The sequence below is a fragment of the Carassius carassius genome, chromosome 34, assembly GCF_963082965.1.
Source record: "Carassius carassius chromosome 34, fCarCar2.1, whole genome shotgun sequence".
Classification (NCBI taxonomy): domain Eukaryota; kingdom Metazoa; phylum Chordata; class Actinopteri; order Cypriniformes; family Cyprinidae; genus Carassius; species Carassius carassius.
The window spans coordinates 9091661-9114050 of record NC_081788.1 but is presented as its reverse complement, the minus strand read 5'-3'; the positions used below and the strand labels follow the sequence as shown (position 1 = coordinate 9114050).

Genomic DNA, 22390 nt, shown 5'->3' with positions numbered 1-22390 from the left:
GTAGCCTAATTACTTTTCCATTGGAAAAAGTAAGGGATTACTTTTAATTCCTCTGTAATGTAATTAGTTACTTCTGATGTAATTGCATTAGACTATATGGGAAAATTATAAAACAACAAATAGTGAATTTAACATCTAAAATTAAAGTGTAATCTTAAAATCAGGAAAATACATGCTATTTTATATTATTCATTTATAAAGAATTAAAAGAGCGGTTTCATGTCTATCCTTGTATTGCACAACTGGTCAGGGTTGATACATGATTTATTGTTTAATAACAATACCATATACAATATTAATGGTATTTTAAGTATCTCATCTAATATTTATTGCATCATGACATTCAAAAAAAATCCAACTGGAAAGATTTTGTGGAACTAAAAAAACAACAGATTCAAGTAGTTTCTGTTCTGCGTCTGTACTCGTGCAGTACCACAAATTAGATAAATGAACAGATTAGTTGATAATCTAGTTAGTTTGATGTATTTAGAGCTGGTAAAGGTAAGCTAATGGCTCAGAAACTGATGCAGATATTCACATGTCCGGTGTGCTCTGGTAGACACTGAATTGGGGTCAGTTTGTCATTTTGAATGTTCTTCCAAAACGGATCTGGAGTGATATTCACCAGATACAAACACAATGACTGATTATGGCCATTTTAAAGATCCCTAAATATCTAACCGAATCTTCTATACCGAACACGTGAAAACAATGAGCAAGCGGTTCGCTAGTGTACTCCGCATGCTGTTTTTTGTGTTGTGACCCATCCATCAGCTCTTTGGCCGCAGGCTGAAGTCATTGTATCCCCTCTTGGTCGACAAGCTGTTACCTAAGAGCTGCATGGCACTTTTCAAGAGAAATGGCACCATGAAGGAAAATCTGTTTCTCTGGTCCGACTCCAGCCCAGCAGCGGCAGGCTGAATGAATGTTTATAATTCATGTTGAGTGAAAGGACTCTGGCAGAACAACTTGTCCCTATTCCTCAGTTCAATGCAGAGTCTAAAAACCATGTCCAGGCTACATCTTTCTCAAACCTGACGAGAGGGCTACTCTACCACAGTGGGCTTCCCTCGTCACATGACCTGGGACAACATGGTGTAATTTAAGGGGATCCTTTGGGAAAAAAGCAAAGGATAACAGAAACATAACTGTCATAAGTGAGTGAATGTTGTGTTGAAGTTGTTTTATTTACATATATGACATATAGTTGTACATATGATTGTTTCACATTGGAACATTTGTAACTAATATATCAGTCAGTGATGTACAGGCTGTATTAGCAAGGTGCTGTTTCAGAGTATAGCAGCAGTCAAATCACTGGCGACATTGTTATTACAGAGGAAACCCCATCCCATCAACAAAAAACAACCTAAACGTTCCCCAAAGAACCTTTCAGTGAACAGTTCTTACATGAACCATTGTTTTTGTAGTGTGAAGACATTTAAAAAAATCTGAAGAAACTTTTTCCACCATAAAGAACCTTCTGTGGAATGGAAAGTTTCACTGGATGTTAAAGGTTCTTTGTTGAGCCAGTGATTCCATTAAAGAACCTTTACTTTTAGTGTAGCAAAGACACAGTAGCACACACATCCTCTTGAGAGCCAGCAAAATATATTTTTTGTTCGTTTAGGATTTTGTAATATCTTTAATTGTCCAATGACATGAAATGAAAACACACACACATACACACACACACACACACATATATTGCATGTATTTTGTTGTGGACTTCAGGAATCAGGTCCCAGTTAAAATTTAGGGCAAGAAGCAAGTTTATATTATTTTGCAACTTGTATTAAAATTTTCAGTTGTCAATCAAAGTTAAACCAATGAAACGTTGGCAAATTTAGTGCCATTTCATATGATTTTAATTTATTTATTTATTTTTTGGTTTGTTTGTTTTACTCAGTTCACCTGTAAAGTCTCCCGACCAGGTGAGAAGCAAATTTCTATTGCTGACAACTTACAAAATAAATAATGCATAAAAAATTAAATATTAATGTACACATAAACAATTTATATTGAATGCAAGAATGCATTAAATGGATCAAAACTAGAAGACGTTTTAAAATGTTACTAAATATAAGAAATAGAAAATAGAAATAGTTTTTAAAAAAAATTCTATTTCAAATAAATCTGAATGATTTCTGAAGGATCATGTGACACTGGAGGCATGATGCTGAAAATACAGCTTTAGCATTAAAGGAATAAATTACATTTTAAATACATTTTTATATTTTAAATACATTTTATTTTATTTTTTGATTAAATAAATGCAGCTATAATGAGCATGACACACTTAACAATAGTGGAAGTTACAAAATACTACTGTAGTACAGCTTCTGAGCTAGAATAATTTCAATACAATATTTATTTTGCTGAAGTAGATGTTTTTGTGATGTCAGGCTTTTTTAAAAACAATGACAGGAAGTTATCACGGGCAAACCGCCAATAACGTTTTGTATCTCTGAAAAGCACAAGTCAATTTTATAGTTTTGAAGAGGACATGTATAGACTTGACTTTAAATACATGTCAACAACAAATGAACTGCTGGATCTCAGGAGGACACTGAACTTATGATGAAGTAAAAAAACACTGGAGAAAGAGCACAAAGTCAGTGCACTGGAGTAAGTCCTACATTATCAATAGCTATTTCCATTCACCTTTTTTATGCACATTTTGGAATATCGCCTAAAAATAAAACCTCCGGATGAAAACGTCAAGGTGCACATAAATTCTAAAAATGCATGCGCACAACTGTGTTGGACAAACTTTTTAATCCGAAATGCACATAAACTATGATGGAAAAACATTTATCGAATAAAATTCTCCATGTGCATCATGTAAGGGGATACCTGGACTAACCAGCAGAGCGATCTCATTGCTCAGCATCTGAAATATTGTTTTGCTCTTTCTTAAATGCTCGAGCAAAGCCGGTCATCAAAGTATTTCTGTATAACAGCCTTCCAGACCTGTCTTACACAACCCCCTCCCAAAAGCAATGACTGCATTTATAGAGTTTCGTCTGCTCATTCTGAGGCGCAAGTAATTTATTATATATGAAAATGATTATATTCAGATGCTTCTCCTACTTTACTTAGTGATATTTAGTGGCAGTGTATAAGTGAAGATTTGTTCCATTGTATGGAAACGGTGCTTAATTCGCAAGTGTTTTATGCGATATTCCAATTTTGCACACAAATTAAATTGGCAACTTTAGATGGAAAGATAACTAATGACTCCCTCCACGCTGAGCTCTAGTAGGATCTCCAGTGAAACCTCCTCATAAAGCTGAGAACTACATCAGGTCTGAGCAACTTTATATCATGCATTCTGACTTGTAACATGTATATATCTGTCCTCTCTCGATGTTTCCACAGGGCCATTTATATGCACTCGGTAACTGGTTTAAAACGGTACAGTGCTATTTCAGATCACAGCTGAGGTCTACACTTTATTTATATTTCATCTGTTTATTACAAGCTGACTTTTGTCAGTTGTAGTTGAAGTTGTAATTAGTGAAGTAATACACCACTTGTGGCCAATTCGATTCCAATTTTGGAAGCGAAGTATAATAATTTCTTCTTGAATCAAAAACCATTGGGAAACTCCATTGTACAGTGAATGCCTCCTTGAGCTTATGCATCTGTAATTGCATATTTCCCATATAGTATTCTTTGCATATACATGTAGTAGGCAAAGAAAACAGTATGAGTAGTATGTCCGAATTCACAGCATTCATGAAAAAGTGGGAGAAAAGTGTGTGGATGATGCCATGAGAGAGTTTGTGAATGACACACAAAGTGACACAACTGACTTCTTCTATTAGTCACATGACCATGACAACATGACGTATGTAGTACATGCGGATTACATTCATATTAAAAAACTAGACTTATCAACGGAATAAAATAACAAAATAAACTGACTTTTTTAGCAGTCGCAAAGTAATTATTATTCAAACGTAAGAGTGCTTAAATGTTTTCTGTTTACACAGCATGTTGTAAAAATACTACTTTTTCGTTCTGCTTTATTATGAGCCCTTCAGTGTTTTAGTTTTAGAGATAGTTCGTAGCGAAGTGTTTCCTGCACTGATATTCAGGATGTTGTTGCACTAAAGCTACATTTGCAAGGACGTGGCCTTTTTGAGTTCAGTAAAAAGACTAATGTTCAGTGTCAAAAATATCACAAGTGAATTTTTATGTTCATTCAGCCTGTCTGCAGTTTTTTATGCATTGGTCTGAACAGACAAAATCACACGGATAAATCATCAGACAGCTTTTCCAATCCAATCTGATTACTCGCTTGCTCAATGAACTCAAAAGGAGCCCAGAACTGATAATTGTGTTTTAAAGACATACATTCGCAACAGAATTTTAGAGTTTTGTTGTAATAAAACGTATTTTACTTTTAAATAATAATAATAATACATTGAAAAAAATGTATTGATGTGTTGGGAAAATATGTTTAACATGTTTGAGGGTTGATTGATCTGAGAAAAAAAAAAACTCCTGTAGGAAACACTGGTTGCATATATACAGTACATGCTGCATAGTGTTGTTTAACACATCACAAACAATGGGTTTAATCTGAAAGAGAACAGTGCCTCAAGAATAGCTCATAGAGTTTCCAGTTGGGCGTCACTTGGCCAATGTCATCAAGACTCATGATTTAAATCCCAGATATGAAAGGAAAAATTCTGGATCTTTCACACAGGACGAGAAAAAAAATAACTAACAATATATAAGTAATTCTTCTCAAACCGTTCACACAGGTTTGATTGTTTATCCAGAGGTATTTTAAAAGGTCAATGCAGATTTTTCATCAGCAAAAGGTCAGGCTTCCCTTAATGTCTTCAAAATAAAGAGCAGGTTTTCCGTACATATTTCCACAGTTTTCTCCTGTTAAAATCCAGGATTAAAGTGATTCAGAAGTATAGCAGAGAGATAGAAATGCTCTCGGACACCTAGGTGCAGCCTGATGAGGCGATTCCTTCAACCACACATGGCCATCAAATGTAATAGTTCACCACGTCCTAATGACACGTTAAGAGTTAATGATAATAAAAGAAGAAAAAAAAAGAGAGAAAGCATTAAACTGCTGCATTGAGTCCTTATGACTCCTCATGAGTGACCCGGCCACTATAGACTGAATCACGCTACATTCAATTCAGTACAAGTAACATTACACATCAAAACACATCTCCTGGTGTTTTGATCCCGGTCTGACCTTACACTGGACACATTTCGGTCTTTTCCACAAAGACGAACAATTAAACAAGAACAGTACTTGTTATTGGATGTAAAACAAAACCGTAAGGTCGTCGTCCAGGTCTCTGAACCATCTCTTGTCCTCCAGGTCCTCACCTGATTCGTCTTCTCTCCTCAAGAGCGACTGCGGACCTCCTGCGTTCCAACCAAAATCTTGCTGTAGAGTTTTTGTTGCTCCTCTTTGAAATTGTCTTTCACTTTCCCTCGTTTCAACCCACCATCCCTTGAAAAATATATATAATAGTAATAGTTTCAACTAAACATTTACCAAAAAAGACATTTATCTACTAAGAAAAGCAGTTTAATATGCCTAAGCTGGTTTGCTGGCCTCCCAGTCTGGTCAAAACCATGTTGGCCGGGTTTAGAAGGGTTTCTCAGCTTAAACCAGTTTAAACCAGACATTTTATGTCTGAACAGACAGTCAGTTATATTAAGAGTGTTTTTATTACTTTTCTTTGGCCTCAACAGATGTGTACACACTGTAAATAAATGATCATGATTACAGTAAAAGACTGTAAAATTGCTGCTGTTAAAAACTTGTTAATTGGTCAAAGGTATATTTCATTACTCCATAGTGGAACAATTTTTAATAATGTAACTAATTGGACATTTTTTAACTATTTTACAGTAAAAATTTTACAGTTTTTAGAAGTGAGAAATAACAAGTCATCTCACAAAACCCTTAAATTGACATTACCACATCTCCCTATGTGACGGCTCACTCTTTATGTTTTTTTTTTTTTCGGTTATGTACGCTAAAGACAGGGTAGGTGATCTGGTTCAGAAACATATTTTGTTATGCTGTTTAAAAGTCTCTATTCACATCCTGATAGCAATCACTAAGTTAAATGGTCTAAATGTATTTATACTGTCTGAAGAAGGTGTAGGACCATTAAATGTTCATCCAATCATATTCCTCAGTTCGAGGGCTACAATAAGCTGTCCTGTAAACATATGTATCTGCACACCTGTGCACCGTTAGTTCATTGCTCATTGCACTACTGCAGACCGAGTGAGACTGGAAGGCGTTATTAATGTAATGTTATGAACTTTGAACTTTAAAGTTTTCTCACCAGTGAACGAGACATGAGATAATCTGACAGAGTTGCATTCAATCCTCTCTCATCGTGTCGGTGGTTAGCCTCTGAACTGGACTGTGTGTTCATGTGTTTAGGAAGAGGCCTGACTTTAGAGAGTGGTTTGCTAGGAGAGTGGGATCTTATGCTTTTGAAGCTAGCTTGCTACTGCTAGCCTTTCTGAAATCCTACCCTACCTTTAAGGTTCATCTTATGTTGCTAAATTAATATTCGTTCCATATCTGCCATTTATTTACAGTCAGATTTACAGATTTTTCATGAGTCAGATATGACAGCTGACTTACCACAGCAGGTCCACCAGACCACCCTGTCTGGCAATGGCTGCTTTTACTCTGTTAGCAAACTGCATTGCATCCTCATCTTCCTGCAAGGTGACAAAACAGACACTAACAAAAAAAAAAAACTGACCTTTGGTTTTAAAATTGATTAAGTGCTAAAAATGTATTTTCAAACTTGTTTTAAAAAAAAATAACATTCTCAGCATTTTCAGTTAACAGCATGTATCATTGAAGAAACCATTATTATTTTTTTTCTGAAATAGGAAATCAAACTATAAATACACAAAGGAAGTGATTTTCCAGAGAACTTTTGTAGCATTCAAGGTGGGGCGGATCACATCAGCACAATGATTTACCTATGGTGACCATTTCGGGGGTTTTTGGGACAGGAGCCTTTACGTGCATTAAAAAACAATGGTGTATTTGTTTATCTCCATGCACACAATCAAACACAGATGTCCATTTCCAATCTGTGGTGGGTGGACAAAACTCCAAACCCACACGGGCTCATTTGTGCTTGATTTGAGTATTAAATGCACCAATTCACCAATTTAACTGCATTCAAGGAGTGGATGCATGTATGTAGGCATTACCTGACGGTTCATCGGAGGCAGGTACCACACGCTGCACACGATGGCCCAGCTACTCATCATCCTGAGCAGATAATTCACCATCCCAAACTTACTGCTGTTCCAGAAGGCTTCCCCAAACCGAGGGTCATACTAGAAAATCACAAAACATGCTAATTAAATACAATGCAACCACCAACACAATGCTGACGCATTTTTTTTCTCTCCAGTAAACACACCTACATATTCTTAAAACATGCATACAGATAATATTTCTTATCTGTTTAAAAATTAGATGGTATTCAAATTTTAATTCAACTTTTAAATCTTGAAATAAAGCTTAAAATACACAAAGAAAAGCGCATTTAAAAACAAAACACATTGAAGCTAACACAATGTAAAAATAATTATTAATATCTTACACAATTTTGCTTCCCAAGTGATCTTGTTTTAAGGATGTTAAGATGTTATTGCTGACAAATACTGATTATGACATCAGCATCCTTATTATCTGCCCTTCATCATTTTTCTTAGCATAAAAGCTGATAAAGTAAAAGAGGATGCAAACGAGGAGGAGCCTTTGAGAAAGCAGCTTCACAGCTCAGAACCACAGTGAAATTATACCATACTAGATTTCTACTTGATGCCAGGCTGTTGTGGGTGGTTTCAAACATGTTGCTATGCTGTTCTGGGATGGCTAGGGGCTTGCTTACCCTACCAAGTCAAAAGAGTCCACCCCCAAGTCCCTCGAGATGGCTCAGGTCTATGGGATTTTTAGTTTCCGCCTGTTATATCTGTTATATCATCCACCAGCCATAACTCAGATCAACTCAGAGAATAGAAATAGCTCACGTTAAACTCAACATGTCTAACAATTTGCAGTAGAGTCCAAAAGTTTGAGACCTCGTTAAAAAGATGTAATTCTTTACATAGCAGTATTTTCATTAGCGCTCTCAGACTAGCATGGGTGCCATTCATGTATCATGTATGATCACAACACAAACATTGTTTAACCAGCGTTTAATTCTTGATGTTCAAGGTTTGCACACATCCCTAACCCAAAGTATTCACAAGGGAAGTGAGATGTTCTGACCTTTATGGCGACAGGGTAGACGGTTGAGGCAATTTCAAAGCTTCCTTTCTTGAACATCATGACTGATGTGTTATTAATGCAGGTACCTGGAGACAAACATAATATAACATAATAGCATATTAACAACCAAATCACATCACTTGTTCCATGTTGGTTACTACATGTTTATATGCACTTATGAATCAGTGGAGAAACTATAAAAGGTCAAATGTAATTTATGCATCAAGTTTTTCCGTCACATTCTTTCTCTGCCTGAAAAAAACAGATCAGTTCACTTTGTGAGAGATTTTCAACAAACACTGATTTTGAATTATGGATGTCCAGTATTTGTTTCCTGCTGCCTAAAATTATAAAGCCTTTCAATTTACAAATACATACACTACTGTTCAAAAGTTGAGGGTTAGTAAGTAATATATCGAGGCTTCCACAAAAATATTAAGGATCATGAGACACTGGAGTAATGGAGGCTGAAAATTCAGCTTTGCATCACAAGAATGAATTACATTTTAAAATAGTTTTTCAAATAGAAAACCATGAATGGAAACAGAAATTATATTTCACAGTATTGCCGTTTTACTGTATTTTACTGTATGAACAAATAAAGGTAGCCTTGATGAACATAAGAGACTTCTTTTAAATACATTACAAATATTACCAACCCCAAATGTTTTAATGTCCGTGGATGTAGGAAACAAACATAGTAGTACTTTAGTCTCCCGTTCAAATTAACACAAACTTCTGAGAATGAGTTCAGCTCACCTTCAGGGAATATGAGGATCGGCAGTTTGCTTTTGTCTTTTACGTGATCGCTCAACCTGGAATCAAACTCTTTTGATTAATAACAATAATAACAATGTATGAGTGTTTAAAATAATGCAATTCGGTGAAATATTTCAACTAAGATGAATATTTTTTTAGAAGAATCCAGCACTTTTGGTTAAAAGGCACAGAAATAAGAACAAGCTTTGATGCTGTGTTACCTTTTAGCCACTAGAAGGCGATCTTTGACTTCAGAACGCTCGAACCAAATGTGTGGACAAGCTTTCACCATAGACCTCTGAATGAGCCCCATCAGGCCCCCGTGGATCTGACCCACCTATAACACACACACACACAAAATTAACCCTCTGAGAGCAGCTTTCTCACACATACCCACTAAGAAACACACACTTACCATTGCATAGCATCCGTCACTGGCTAGTATGATGACGTCAATGGGTGACGTGTGGTTGGCGACACAGATGCCTCCATTCTTGGGTTTGTTTTCACTGTCCCAGAGAAAGAGAAAGAGATGGGTTTCTGAGCAGAGGGAGTAAATAGTGGCAGGAGAGGCAGCGCAATGTGAGTTTATGTGAGTTTGTGCGGACATCTAACAGTTTAGTAGTATCTTCTTCATGCTGTTTTGTTGTCACAAAACCCTGAATGTGCCTGTGAAAGGAGTCAATTTGACTGGTCAAGAGAGAAAGAGAAAGACTTTTCTTTATTCTTATCGTATTTTGGGAAGAAGAGAACAGGAGATAGAGAGAGAATGCACAGGAGGACAGTGAGCTGAAACACCACACATGATCACATGCAGGAATGACAAGCTGAGATAATGATAAAGAGGGAACTGGAGGAGTTCAAATCGAGTTGAAAGCTGAGCTGACATTGAAACACCAAACCCATGTTAACTCACTGTCACCATTTGGGTGTTATGATGTGTGACCCTACTCTGTTTGTGTGCCAGATAACTTCAGTATCTAATCGTCCCTTCACCATTGATTCAGAACATAAGTTAACATTCTCAAGCACCAGCTCTAATTCACTGCAAGGAAGATTGATTGACAGGCGATCTGACCAATCATAACGCTGAATCTGCTATTTTGTCCGGTAAACAAACCAGACAGGACAGTAGATTAGAGAGTAGAGAGTAGATTAACGTTGGTGGACTTGACCTTGAAAAATGGTGTGTATTGGAGTCTTTTCGCGGTTGAAACTAGATACCTTCTGATGTTGATTCATGTTTATTAAAGAGGAAGAGATGTTAAAGACACATTAAAGAGCCACAAATCACTATTTATTGTTAGAATGTTTTACAAAATGACAATTTAAAAGCTGAGACTTTGTCTCGTACCTAAAGTAACCTGCTCTGTCTTGTCTGTCGGCTTGTTGTCAGTGTCCTTTTTGCTCCTTGATGTACTACCTGGCGTGAGAGTTTCATGGGTTGTCAGACATAGCAACAGTAATTCAGGGAGCAGGTCTTTGCGTAGGGTCAATTGCACTGAAAAGAGCAATATGCACATTCCTCCAAATGTTTCATTTGTGTCCCAAGAAAGACAGTCAGGTTTGAAGAACTACTTCAAAGAGAACTTTGAATATGTGATTGTGAGCATGTGAGTATGAATGCATGATTAAAACCTGGTTAAATAAAGAATAAAACATTTGAGTGTATGGAGGTGTTATTGTGAACGTGTGAGATTGTAAGCAACTGTGCGACTGAGTGAATGTTAGTGTGCATGTATGTGATTCAGAATGGGTATTAGTTTGTGTAATTGTGATTGTGTGACTGCCTGATTGAGAAAGTGTGTGTGAATGTCTGATTGTTAGTGTACTGTAGGTAATGTGGGTGTGCATGTGTGTTCATAAGATTGTGAGAATCTCATTGTGAGAGTATGAGTGTGTTTGTGTGACTGTGAAAACACATGGGTAATTGTGCAGCTATGCGAGCATGTGATTGTGAGCCTGACTGTTAGAGTATGTGTGTGATTGTGTATGTGACTGTTTGTATGATTGTGAGAATCTCATTGTGAGAGTGTGTGATCTATGTGTGTAAATCTCTGATTGTGAGAGTATTTTTGTGATTGTGTGTGTATGTGAGTGTTTAAGCATGCTATTGTGAGCATGTATGTGTGTGATTGGGAACATGTTATTTCAGACTGCCCAATAACCCAAAATGTCAAGGCTCCAGGTTTCGAGTAAGCGTGCACATGTTTTTCTGTGACGCTTCTTACCTGTGATGGTATGTGATGATAGCAGTCAGCGCTCTCACACAGATACGATAACACATCAGGTGCACCTTCTCGCTGAGAAAATTCTTCATCCTGCAAACACACACAGAGACATGCTAACATCTGTTACTGGCCTCACAGATGTGTTGTTCTAGGACTCATTTAATTTTTTTTATATTATTTTGTTTCCTACCTCCCATTGGGCAGAAACCCAATCATGGCAGTTAAGACAACCAATAGGCCCACTCCTGTGATTGCTAATGTTAACCTGATAAACCAAAAACAAGACATTTCAGCTCCAACTCTAGAACAGTCTTTACAAAACTGACCCTTTTAACTCTTTTTCATTTAAAAGTGCACAAGTGTTTTGTTTGCAGTTTCTGGATCTCTGAAACATACCTAATACTCTATGCAGAATATTCAGAGTATTCATATCATATGAATGTATATAATTTTAATATTTAATCATTTTACATAAAAAAAATGTATAAGCAATAAATTACTGAGTGCACTTTTAATATAAAATATTACTCTCTAATCTTGGCTTTTATCTTTGTTGGCTTCTGATCTTCTTAATTTGGACTAACAAGCGTCTCCGAACCACAACCTGTAAGTAGTACGATTGATTTTATAATCATTGTGAAATTGCTGTTTATTGTGCTGCAGCGGCAGTTCTAGGGTTAATGCGGGTGATACGAGGGAGTTATTTAAGGCTGGTGCTCCTGTGACACAGCTGTTCTCTGTTGTGATTCAAAGTTAAGACAGAGCGTCTTTTGTCTGTCGTTCTTCAAACATTACAGTAGACATATTTTGGTTTACAGACTGTATTGTTTTATCAGTTAGTCAGTTTAGCCCTTGGCTGATGTACCCACCATTAGTGTTTTAAGTGTTCACAGTTTAGTAGCTAAACTTTAGCTGTGTGCACGATTCGCTTGCATAAGTGTTTTTGTAATATGTCATTATTATAAGTACCAATTGGCACACTATATTATTGTTTTATGTGAAGGTGCTTTGTCAATAGATGTGCTGGGTAACTGGCTCAAGGACTCCTCTCTGTGCCAATCACAACAGGCTTGTCCAGCTGACCAATCAGAGCAGAGTAGGCTTGAGGAAGGGAGGGGTTTGCTCTGAACTTGCTAGGAACAAATCATTTTGGAATCATTGGCAAGTGACTCTAATATCAAATGTATATTCTGAGATAATTACAATGTTTTCTGATCTTAGATGCATTTAAATCTGTTGTAGGGGACTCCAAGACAATATTAGGACACTTTAAAATACCAAGTGACCTGCTCTTTAATGGATTAGAGAGACTGTAATATGTCACAGGTCAAATATAAACCTACATGAGCCATGATCACAACAGTTCCAGGAGCACACACACTCCCCACCGCACCATGCTGCTGAAAAGTTCAACCAATAATACTGAGCATTCGGGTTTCCGTCCATAATTCAATTAATCCTACAATAAGCAGTTGAGAGCATCTGATTAAACAGAGTTTAGATATTAGGCGCACTTCCTAATCTCAAATGTGCCCACGGGATGGTGAGGAGTTTCTATTAAGGAATGTGGGTTAAGGCCACTGCCCTGACTGACATTAATCCTACACAAGCTCCATAAGGCCCTGAGGGGCGACTGAATTAGCCTGTATTGTAAGACGCTAAATTCAGACACACGTGCCAGAACACAGTAAGTTTCTCATCTGTTTATTCAATAAATAAGGGTTATTTTCTTAGTTTACTTCACACTATATATTGGTACTACATCCATTACCAGTATAAATTAGGTTTTTTTCATTTTCTGGTATCATCTGATATTGGAAGCCAATATTTTGATGCTTATTTCTCCAATTTTTTTATATATATATATATATATATATATATATATATATATATTCTGTCATCTTATGTTCACTGAAGTAATTACTGGAATTATTTTAACATTGTTGAATGTATTCTTAGCAAGTTTCAAATTTAAAAATGAATATAAAATTTCGCATACTGTACATTACAATGATGTAACGCCTCCATTCACTGCCATTTAAAATGACTGACTTTAGTTTTTTATATTTTAATTTATTTAGACAAAATAGCATAGAACTGAAATATTAGCCATTTATGGGTTACTGGCAATACAAATTCTTTGTACCGGCCAGAATTGTAATATTAGCGCCGAACTTCCTCACCTGAGGGGCAGCAGGAACCCATAACGGATGACAACCCCGAGACCCCACAGCACTGTCAGTCTGCTGCTGATGTGGTTGAAGTTATAGTTGCTCCTGGTCAGCAAGTTCCACGACTCCAGCTCCTCTGCCGTGAAACACTTGGTAACCTCGTCATCTACGATGCTTTCAATGCCACGGCGGCAGAAGTAGAAGGTGTCCGACATCTCAAACTCTGACGAGGAAGGGGAGGGGCCTGTGCTGGTGGAGGCGGAGCCTTCCAACTCTGGGCTGCTGCAGTTTCGCCGAATCTCTTTGAGCTCATCTTCAAGTGATGTAGGTTCTTTAGCAATAATGCCTGGGATAAAATAATATACACAATATCAAGAAATTAGAAGAAATTATATTTTCTTCATTTGCAATTAGATCAACAAACACTGAAAACTATGTAACAGCAAATTATGTCACAATTTAGGATGTGTAGGATGTACAAAACCACAAGCAATGCAGCTTGAATGGAGATGAGTGGATTAGATGAGTAGATTCTCAAGCTCTCGATTCGATTATCGATTTTTTTTAATTACATTCAGTGAATATAGTTTTAATACAAATCCTATTGATATTTCTAAAAAGTAAACACGAGTTTACAAATGGTGAATACAAAAAGATTAATAAATTAAAAAACATTAGGATAAAATACAACAAGTCATGTATTTTAAACCTATTCTTTTTTTGTACAGGGTCCTTTTTTGAACAATAATAGGGCCCTATAAAATTTTCTTATTATTTTTTTCTGGTTATCAAATGAAGGCATAAAACATTAATTTAATTTATCCTAAACAAGTGAAAATTAAACCGTTTTATTTTTTGGCAAATAAAGTGTTGCACAACAGAGGTTTACAGAGGTCTACTTATTAGTTGTAAAATTACAACTAATTTTACTTAAAATTAAAAAAGAAAACAAATGTGATCATTCCATTAAAAATAAAGATTTATTCATATGTATTAGCAGTAGTAGCATTAAGTCTTAAGACTGCTATATAGTAATATATTCTGACGTTTCTAAACATTAAACTATAACGTTACTTTTATTTTGGCGGGTTGCCGTGAGGAACTTGGAGCTTCTGTGTATGTGATACATCGGTAGTTTTCTCAAATGAAATGGTGAAATGCTAATAAAATGACTCTCAGAGCAGCTGGAGATGATATTTGTGTATTCATATCATCATAGTGAGACGACAGAAGCTGAAAACACTGCAAGCGTCGTCCTCGCTTCAGTATGTATGTACGTTAGTAAACAAAACAATGTGCTGCACCATCCGCCATTCATTCATTGATTGCGGAAATCATGGCGCCTTATCCGTGATATCAAATGCTTCTGTATATTTATAATATTCCTTTAGCATTTCACCTGAGCATTGCGAATCACGCGTATGGCTTTGTTCTTGGTTCTCATCAGCAGTTTCATAAGATAAGCGCTGAATGAGTAACAGGCTTTCCGTTGTAACATCGCGCAAGATAAATAAGGGTGACATCTAGTGGAAAAGAGTAATGATAAGATTCACGTTAATCAGATCTTGTTTTAACAGGGTTTCCACAGGGTCTTAAATTTTGTTGTATCAAATTTAAGGCCTTAAAAAAAGTCTTAAATTGTACAAGAAAGTCTTAATTATGATTTCAAGAGGTCTTAAATTTCGGGATGGAAAGACCAGATTTGCGATATGGTTAAATGTGATGATTAAACATAAAAAGGCTAACGTTATGATTTCATTGAATAAACACAAGCGCTGCACATTCAAAGTCCAGTGCTGCGCTGCTTTGTGTTCTGCTGTTACCAGGGAAAAAGGGTAATATTTCTACCAAACGCTCCAACCTGCTGGCAGAGAGTGAATGAGCATTTTCAGTACAACTTGTTTTGTTCAGAGTTCAGACCAATGCGAAAATCAATCCATGTTTTTACTTTGCAAACACACAGAGCATTAAATGTGAACTGGTGGATCGATAAGAAGACAGTGTATTATAAAAATCTAAACATAGGGCTGTGCAATATGTATAGTCTGCGATAATATCGTTATTGTAGTTTTAATGATGTGTGATTTGATATTATGAGTATATCGCGAAAAGCAAACACAAAACACATCTACAGAGTGCACCATACATTCGGTGATGAAGTCTAGGAAGTTAGACTAGTGCCCATATACCATATTTCCTGTTTTTGCTTTAAAGGCTGAAATGTCAAATATCATTTCATAACACTTTGTTTTTGTGAAAACTTGTATCTGAACTGTAAATTATGCTTTTTACAGTCATTTTATGGTATTTTATGGGACTATAGACATTGCCCTACCCCGCTCATAAGGTATTCATTTTATGTGTTCAGGTCTTAAAAAAGGCCTTAAAAAGTCATACATTTGAGCATAAAATCCTACAGAGAATGTGTGCTGAAATAAATACTGGAAAAGATTGATTCGTGGCTTTTGAGAATCAATATCGAATCGATGTCATTTTAAAAAACCATAAATCGAAAAATCGTCCAGCCCTAGACACAAATGTAGTTTGACTGCCTTTAATTTCTGCCTGATCTTTCTGTTGATAGGTCAACTGACAAAACCACTTCAGAACACGTTCTGTGAGTTTGATAGTGTACTTGGGACACGCCAAAACAAGCGATATCCCTCAGATTAACAAGCAGATGAGCACACAGCAGAAGTAACAGATCTCGTCCCACAGGAGTGCTGTCACACGTACTATTAAGACTGCAAGGCCTGTACAAAAGATGGTTTTTCTCCTTGGCTCCTCTTTCCATCCTCACTGTGGCCCACTGACAAAAAAAACAAAGAAACACAACGTCAATTTAATGCAATATTATTACCACTGAGACATCCTTAGTATAGTTTTACTATTGTAATAATGATCTTGATTTAATTGAAAAGATATTATTATTATCAGATAAAAGTATTATCTAAATCTTTATATGCATACAAATGCTAAAATGTAATAAAATATAATATATATATTTGAAACTAAATACATATTTAACCCTCTGATCAACAAACAAATCAATGAATTTTGGGAAATATCATAAAAAATAATAAATATTATTGTAATCAGAGAGCGCTGCAGTGATGACATATTTTTGTTTCACATATTGAAGGGGAAGGGAGCGCTGTTCATTAACTCCCTCCAACCTCCAACTCCTGCCAGCACCGAGACTCGAACCTGCGACCTTCTGGTAACTAGTCTGGCTCTCTAACCTTTAGGCCACAGATGCCCCCAATGGCACTGGAAGTGCTAAAACGCTAGGTTAACTTATTTTGTCCAGGTTTTGGCCTACAAAAATGTCATCCCTGCAGCACTCTATTACACATCTAATGCACAGTCAGCCAGTCATCATCACCAAATAAAACTCATTTACTTCCTCAATAGATTATATCATAATGGACCTTAAAATAAACTGCTTGTTTCATGATTTGAAAACATATTGCGGGGGACACAAACACACACAAACACACACACACACACACACATACTGAATGTTCCCCTGGGGGAACAACAAGCACTTCATTGAAAAGCTGTGGGAAGACGAATAATGTCAGTATGTTAATTCAGGCATGTGGAGCACACAACGGACTTGAGAATCAGAAAACACTGAAGGGCTGCTATTGACATCTTGCCAAATTAACACTCGTTTTGCTTTATCTTCAATGCCTCAATCTTAGTCTATTTATTTGTCTTATTTCTCTATCTGAGGTTTCTTCTAATCTGTAAGAAGAGTACTTTGAGGTTGAGGACCGAGACACAACACAGTTTTGCCTAATCTTGACCCTGGAAGCTCAAGGTACAGTATAAATGTTCAATGCTGTTGCTGCAGAGCTGTAGGTTCTACACACAGCCAGGAATAGAACTTTTTAGCATTTTACGCTTTTTTTATTATTTAACATTTTTTAGGGATTTAAAACTATTATTATCTATCAAACTTCCTCTTTACTGCTTTACGTGACTAGGTTGGCTAAGCAAATGTTGTTTAACACCCAAACAACGTGACGTTTACTAGAATTTCTCCTTTATTTCAAGAAATTCTCCTGTTTGATGTTGGAAAAATATCTGTTTTCAATTTCAGGCAGCAGGATGAGAGTAACACGCATGTCTGCTCAGGCAGTGCAAATACACGAGCAGTTACATAACAGCCTCAGACGGACGTGAGGTAATGCTGAAATACATCAGCCACAGCTGGAGACTCTACACTCCACCTCCACTCCAGGATTTTCATCTGGGGGGGGGAACAGTGCCAGGAAAGGAAGCAAATCATCCATTGTCTAGAAACATTAACCAGATGTGCTTAACATGTGAGCATCCAGATCTCATTTCTTGCACCTGGCCTCTTAGTTTAAAAGAGAACTGTATTCATATTTAGATCCCAGTATGTTCTCTGGACCCATAAAAAATGCAAACTGCGCACTCCCAACTTCATCTACATCTTATCAGATGAACTCAATAATATAGGAGTATGAATATGTAAAACATAAGCACATGAGAAGTTGACAATACACTCAATAAATAAAAAGTATCAAAAAGTACCATGCTAGTACCAGTTTTTGGACATGGTGCTGTGATAACACAGTGTTTTTGGACATAATAGTACCATGATTTTTTACACAATGTCATTATCATATCAGATATCTAATAAAAATTAAATATTTAATTGTAATTTAAGAATCTAAAACTCACTTAAAGTTTATTTTTTAAAAATGCTTACAATTTAATAACACTGTTAAATGTAATATTTTGCAAAATATATAAATTTTTCCTTCCATGAATTACAATGTTGTGATGCATAAATTCACTTATAGTATTTAAAACGACTGATTTAATGCGACTGAATGATCGCTCTCACGCCAACCTTTCTGTCAACTCTATACAATCCAGTGAACAAATGCAAGGTCACAAATAAATCAGTATGAGCCACAGCATCCTGAAAACCCAACGAGATGAGCTCCTGCCTCACCTCGAACACCTTGAGCAGTGTCTTCATGTAGAGTCTGCGGATCCCGAAAGACACCCCGAAGATGGCAGGAACGATGATGAAGACCAAGAGCAGCGTGAACCAGACGGTGAAAGAGATGCCCAACAGCATGCATAGCAGATTATTGAAAGGAGACATAAAAGGGCCCATTTTTACCAAATGAAAATGGTGTTTGTTTAGGAAAAAAACTGATAGAACTGGGAAAGGAAAGTGGCACTCCAATAGACAGCTGTCTCAGGCACTTTTAGGGTCAAAGTCTCTGGAGTGTGATGTGGAGCGTGTCCATTACAGTCTTTCATTTCACGACTGGATGAAGCAAACACATCCTTCTGCATGTAGCACTGCCCACAGGTGATTCATATTCTTCAACAATGGCAATTTTGCAACTGTTTGTAGATGCCTGTAGGCTCAGAGAACATGGCAGCTCTTCACGCAAAACTGGAGAAACCTGGAGATGTGAAGGAAACACAAACAGGAGTCACTCAACAGGTTTATTCAAATCCAACTGACTGTCACTGAACACACCAAAGTAAATGCAACAGGTTGATCACAAAGTGGCCTGGGACTACACTGGGATCTCAAACAAGGACACGTTTGAGTCAGAGCTCCCACGAGTACAGAGATGAGAGACACACTTACACTTACATAACAGAGGAGAGGAGAGGAGAGGAGAGGAGAGGAGAGGAGAGGAGAGGAGAGAAGAGGAGAGAAGAGAAGAGAAGAGAAGAGAAGAGATGAGAAGAGAAGAGAAGAGAAGAGAAGAGAAGAGAAGAGAAGAGAAAATTTTTTTACTCATAGTACTCAGCCACAATTATATACACAATACAAAACCATGTTTTTTTTAAACTAAAACAAAAAAAACTTTTCAGATATTGAAATAAAGCTAAAATAAAACAACCATCAATAATAATGCAAGTACATAAAGTACTAGAACTTATTCTCAAATTAAAATAAACTCTGAAAATATAAAATTTTCAATATTAATAAATAGTGTATTAGTTAGTGCTGTCAAACGATTAATCACATCCAAAATAAAAGTTTTTGTTTACATATATGTATGTGTACTGTGTATATTTATCATGTATATATACATGTGTGTGTATATATATATATATATATATATATATATATTTACATATATATATATATATATATATATATATTTATTTATTTACATATATATATATATATAAATATATATATATACAAAACATTTTCTTTAAATATACACAGTACACACACATATATTATCTAAACAAAAACTGTCGTTTGACAGCACTAATATTAGTATATAGATAATACTAAAATAACACTGTCTGAAACTGACCAAGGAAAATTGAGGTACAGTTAAGATTTTAACTAAAGTAAATTTGTAAACTAATCAGTATTTAATCACTAAGTTCTGACCTTATGATCTCTTTAAAGAAGGCAATAAACAGTATTACTGCGCTGTCATTATTAAGATGGGAATAATTTGGAATTAAAGGTATTAAAATTATTTGCTTTATGTTAAGAGAAAGTAAATTATAACTATATTTTACACTAAATTGAATTTCATTGGCTGTTCTAAATTATATATATAATAAAGAGGAAAAAAACTTTATTTAAAAAGGTAGTTGAGAGTCATAAGTTTACATTATACAGAACACTTCAGCAGCAGTAAGTAGATTTAGTCCAGTACTCACGCGTCAGGTCACAGACTGATCTGATCTGTATCACTGTCCGAAGACTACAGACACACTACATGACTTTATAAACCGCTCATCTGTGCCAGCTGTAGCTGTCAGCTAACGTTAGTCGGCTGCTGAACGGGCAGAGCAGCGGATCTGCTGACTGTCACGGATCATCTTACACAGACGCGCCGCTCGTCCGCGCGTCACGTGCTGTATCTACAGAACCACTACTCTGCGCGTTATTGAGCCGCGTCGATCTCAACCCGAGGGCGCGTCCGCCTCGCGCTCACCGACACCGGCGGAACAGACCGAAGATCCGCAAGTCGTGAGTGACGACAGACTGACGCTCGTCTGATAGCGGAACCACACCACAACGGATGTCTTCCGACAGGGGGCGTGTCGAGGCGATGAAAACCCGATGCGACACAATTGACGGAGAACGATTTCTTATTTTTATTTTATTTATAATTTTTTTTGTCTCACTTGAGAAATCTGTACTATAAATGACTGGTATAAATCGTACAATTTCGCTCTAGAAATTGCTAAAATATATTTTATAAAGTAACGTTAGTTAATAATCACAGACGAATATGATTGGTTCATCCTGAGCAGCGCGGAGAAAAGTAACAGAATTTGGGTGTTCACCGTGTCAGCGTGCTGCTTCCGCTTCAGGTTTTTTTTTTTTTTTTTGCGTTTATTTCAACAACATTACAACCAAACAAGTTACATGAACATATTTTCAAAAAATAACCACAATTATTCAGACTTGGTTGAGCATAACTAAGCAAACTTATAACAACAAACACATCAAAAAAAAAAATGAATAAAAATAAAAATACATAAATAAATAAAAATAAGAAAAAGAAAACAATACTACAAAATGGGCTTTTAAATTAAATTATATAATTCCAACATAGAGGTCAACTTAAGGGCTTTTTTATTCTTAACAAATTTTAAGGATTTATATAAAAGTTTAAGCTCGATACACCAATGAATAAAGTTGGGTTTAGATTTAAACCATCTGCATTTGTGAATAAAAAAAAATTCTAACTCTTTGTTTTCATGAAAAATACCAAACCTAACTACCTTCACATTGAATGGTGGTAATTCAACATCTTTGGAACATAACCAGTTTTGCATCTCACTCCAAAAGAAGTGAACTGAATCACACCAAAAAAAAAAAAAAATGCTCTAGAGTTTCAATACTTTTTTCACAAAAAACACAATAATTTGTATCAAAATTAAATTTTAACCTTAAAAATTCTTTGGTAGGGTAAATCTCATTTATAATCTTGAAGCACACCTCTTTAACTTTTGGAGGGAGGGGGTAAGACAAATAGTTTTTTCTAATTTTTTTAACTTCATTCCTATCAAAATCTTTAAGCACATATTCTCGTCTAATTGGGTTTGGATAGAAAACCTGTGAAATCAACTTTCTAATAACTCTATTAGAGCATTTTTTATTACAAAAATCATGACCTTCTAAGGAAAGCTGCCTCAATTCCAGGGAAACTTTGGACTTCACAATATCTTCTTTAACGATTCTTTAACGGCTCTAATAATTCGATTGTAAATATTAATGGTACATTGCAGTCGGAATTTCTCACAAAACTCTCTGTAATAACAAATTCCCAGTATCATCCAAAAAATGGGCAACCGCCCAAATCCCTTTGGATTTCCATTCCTCAAAAAAAACTGATTTTCTACCAAATTTTATATATCTATTATTCCAAACTGGAGTATTATGAGGCGTAAAATTATGCATAAATAATAATTTCCAATAAAGCAGCACTTGCTGATGGAAGTCAGAAAGTTTTACTGGTAAAGAGGTACACTCAAAATCACAACTTAAAAGGAAATTAATTCCACCCAATATTTTTAAAATTGCACTTGGGACAATATACCAAAAGGATTAAGGATTACATATGAATGATTTTAACCATTTTAATTTCAATACACCATTCATAACATCAAAATCAATTGCATTTACTCCACCATCTTCATACTTTTTAATCATGTCATCCTTTCTTATGTACTGACATTTATTCCTCCAAATAAATTAAAAATTCATCTTACTTATTGCTTTAATCATTTTTGTTGAAATGGGCATGGAAAAGGGTAGATGAGTCTAGACAAACTATCCATTTTGGACAAAATAACTCTTCCAAAGATTGTAAGATCCCTTTGCAGCCATCTATTCAATATCAATTTACAATTCTCTATGTTATTCCATACAT

The 22390-nt window shown here is 35.9% G+C and overlaps 1 protein-coding gene across 1 annotated transcript; it reads right to left on the bottom strand.

The window, feature by feature from the left end:
- Positions 1-1972: 1972 nt before the first annotated feature.
- LOC132115445 (glycerol-3-phosphate acyltransferase 4-like) lies at positions 1973-20548 on the bottom strand. Its single transcript, XM_059523929.1, has 13 exons — positions 20166-20548; positions 18463-18928; positions 16206-16278; positions 13482-13815; positions 11489-11563; positions 11299-11388; positions 9483-9576; positions 9289-9404; positions 9068-9123; positions 8309-8394; positions 7240-7368; positions 6653-6732; positions 1973-5494 (listed from the first exon to the last, which is right to left on the bottom strand). Exons 2-13 carry the CDS (start codon positions 18628-18630, stop codon positions 5386-5388), a joined length of 1410 nt encoding a protein of 469 aa, XP_059379912.1. The 5' UTR covers positions 18631-18928; positions 20166-20548; the 3' UTR covers positions 1973-5385.
- Between the last annotated feature and the right edge of the window lie 1842 nt (positions 20549-22390).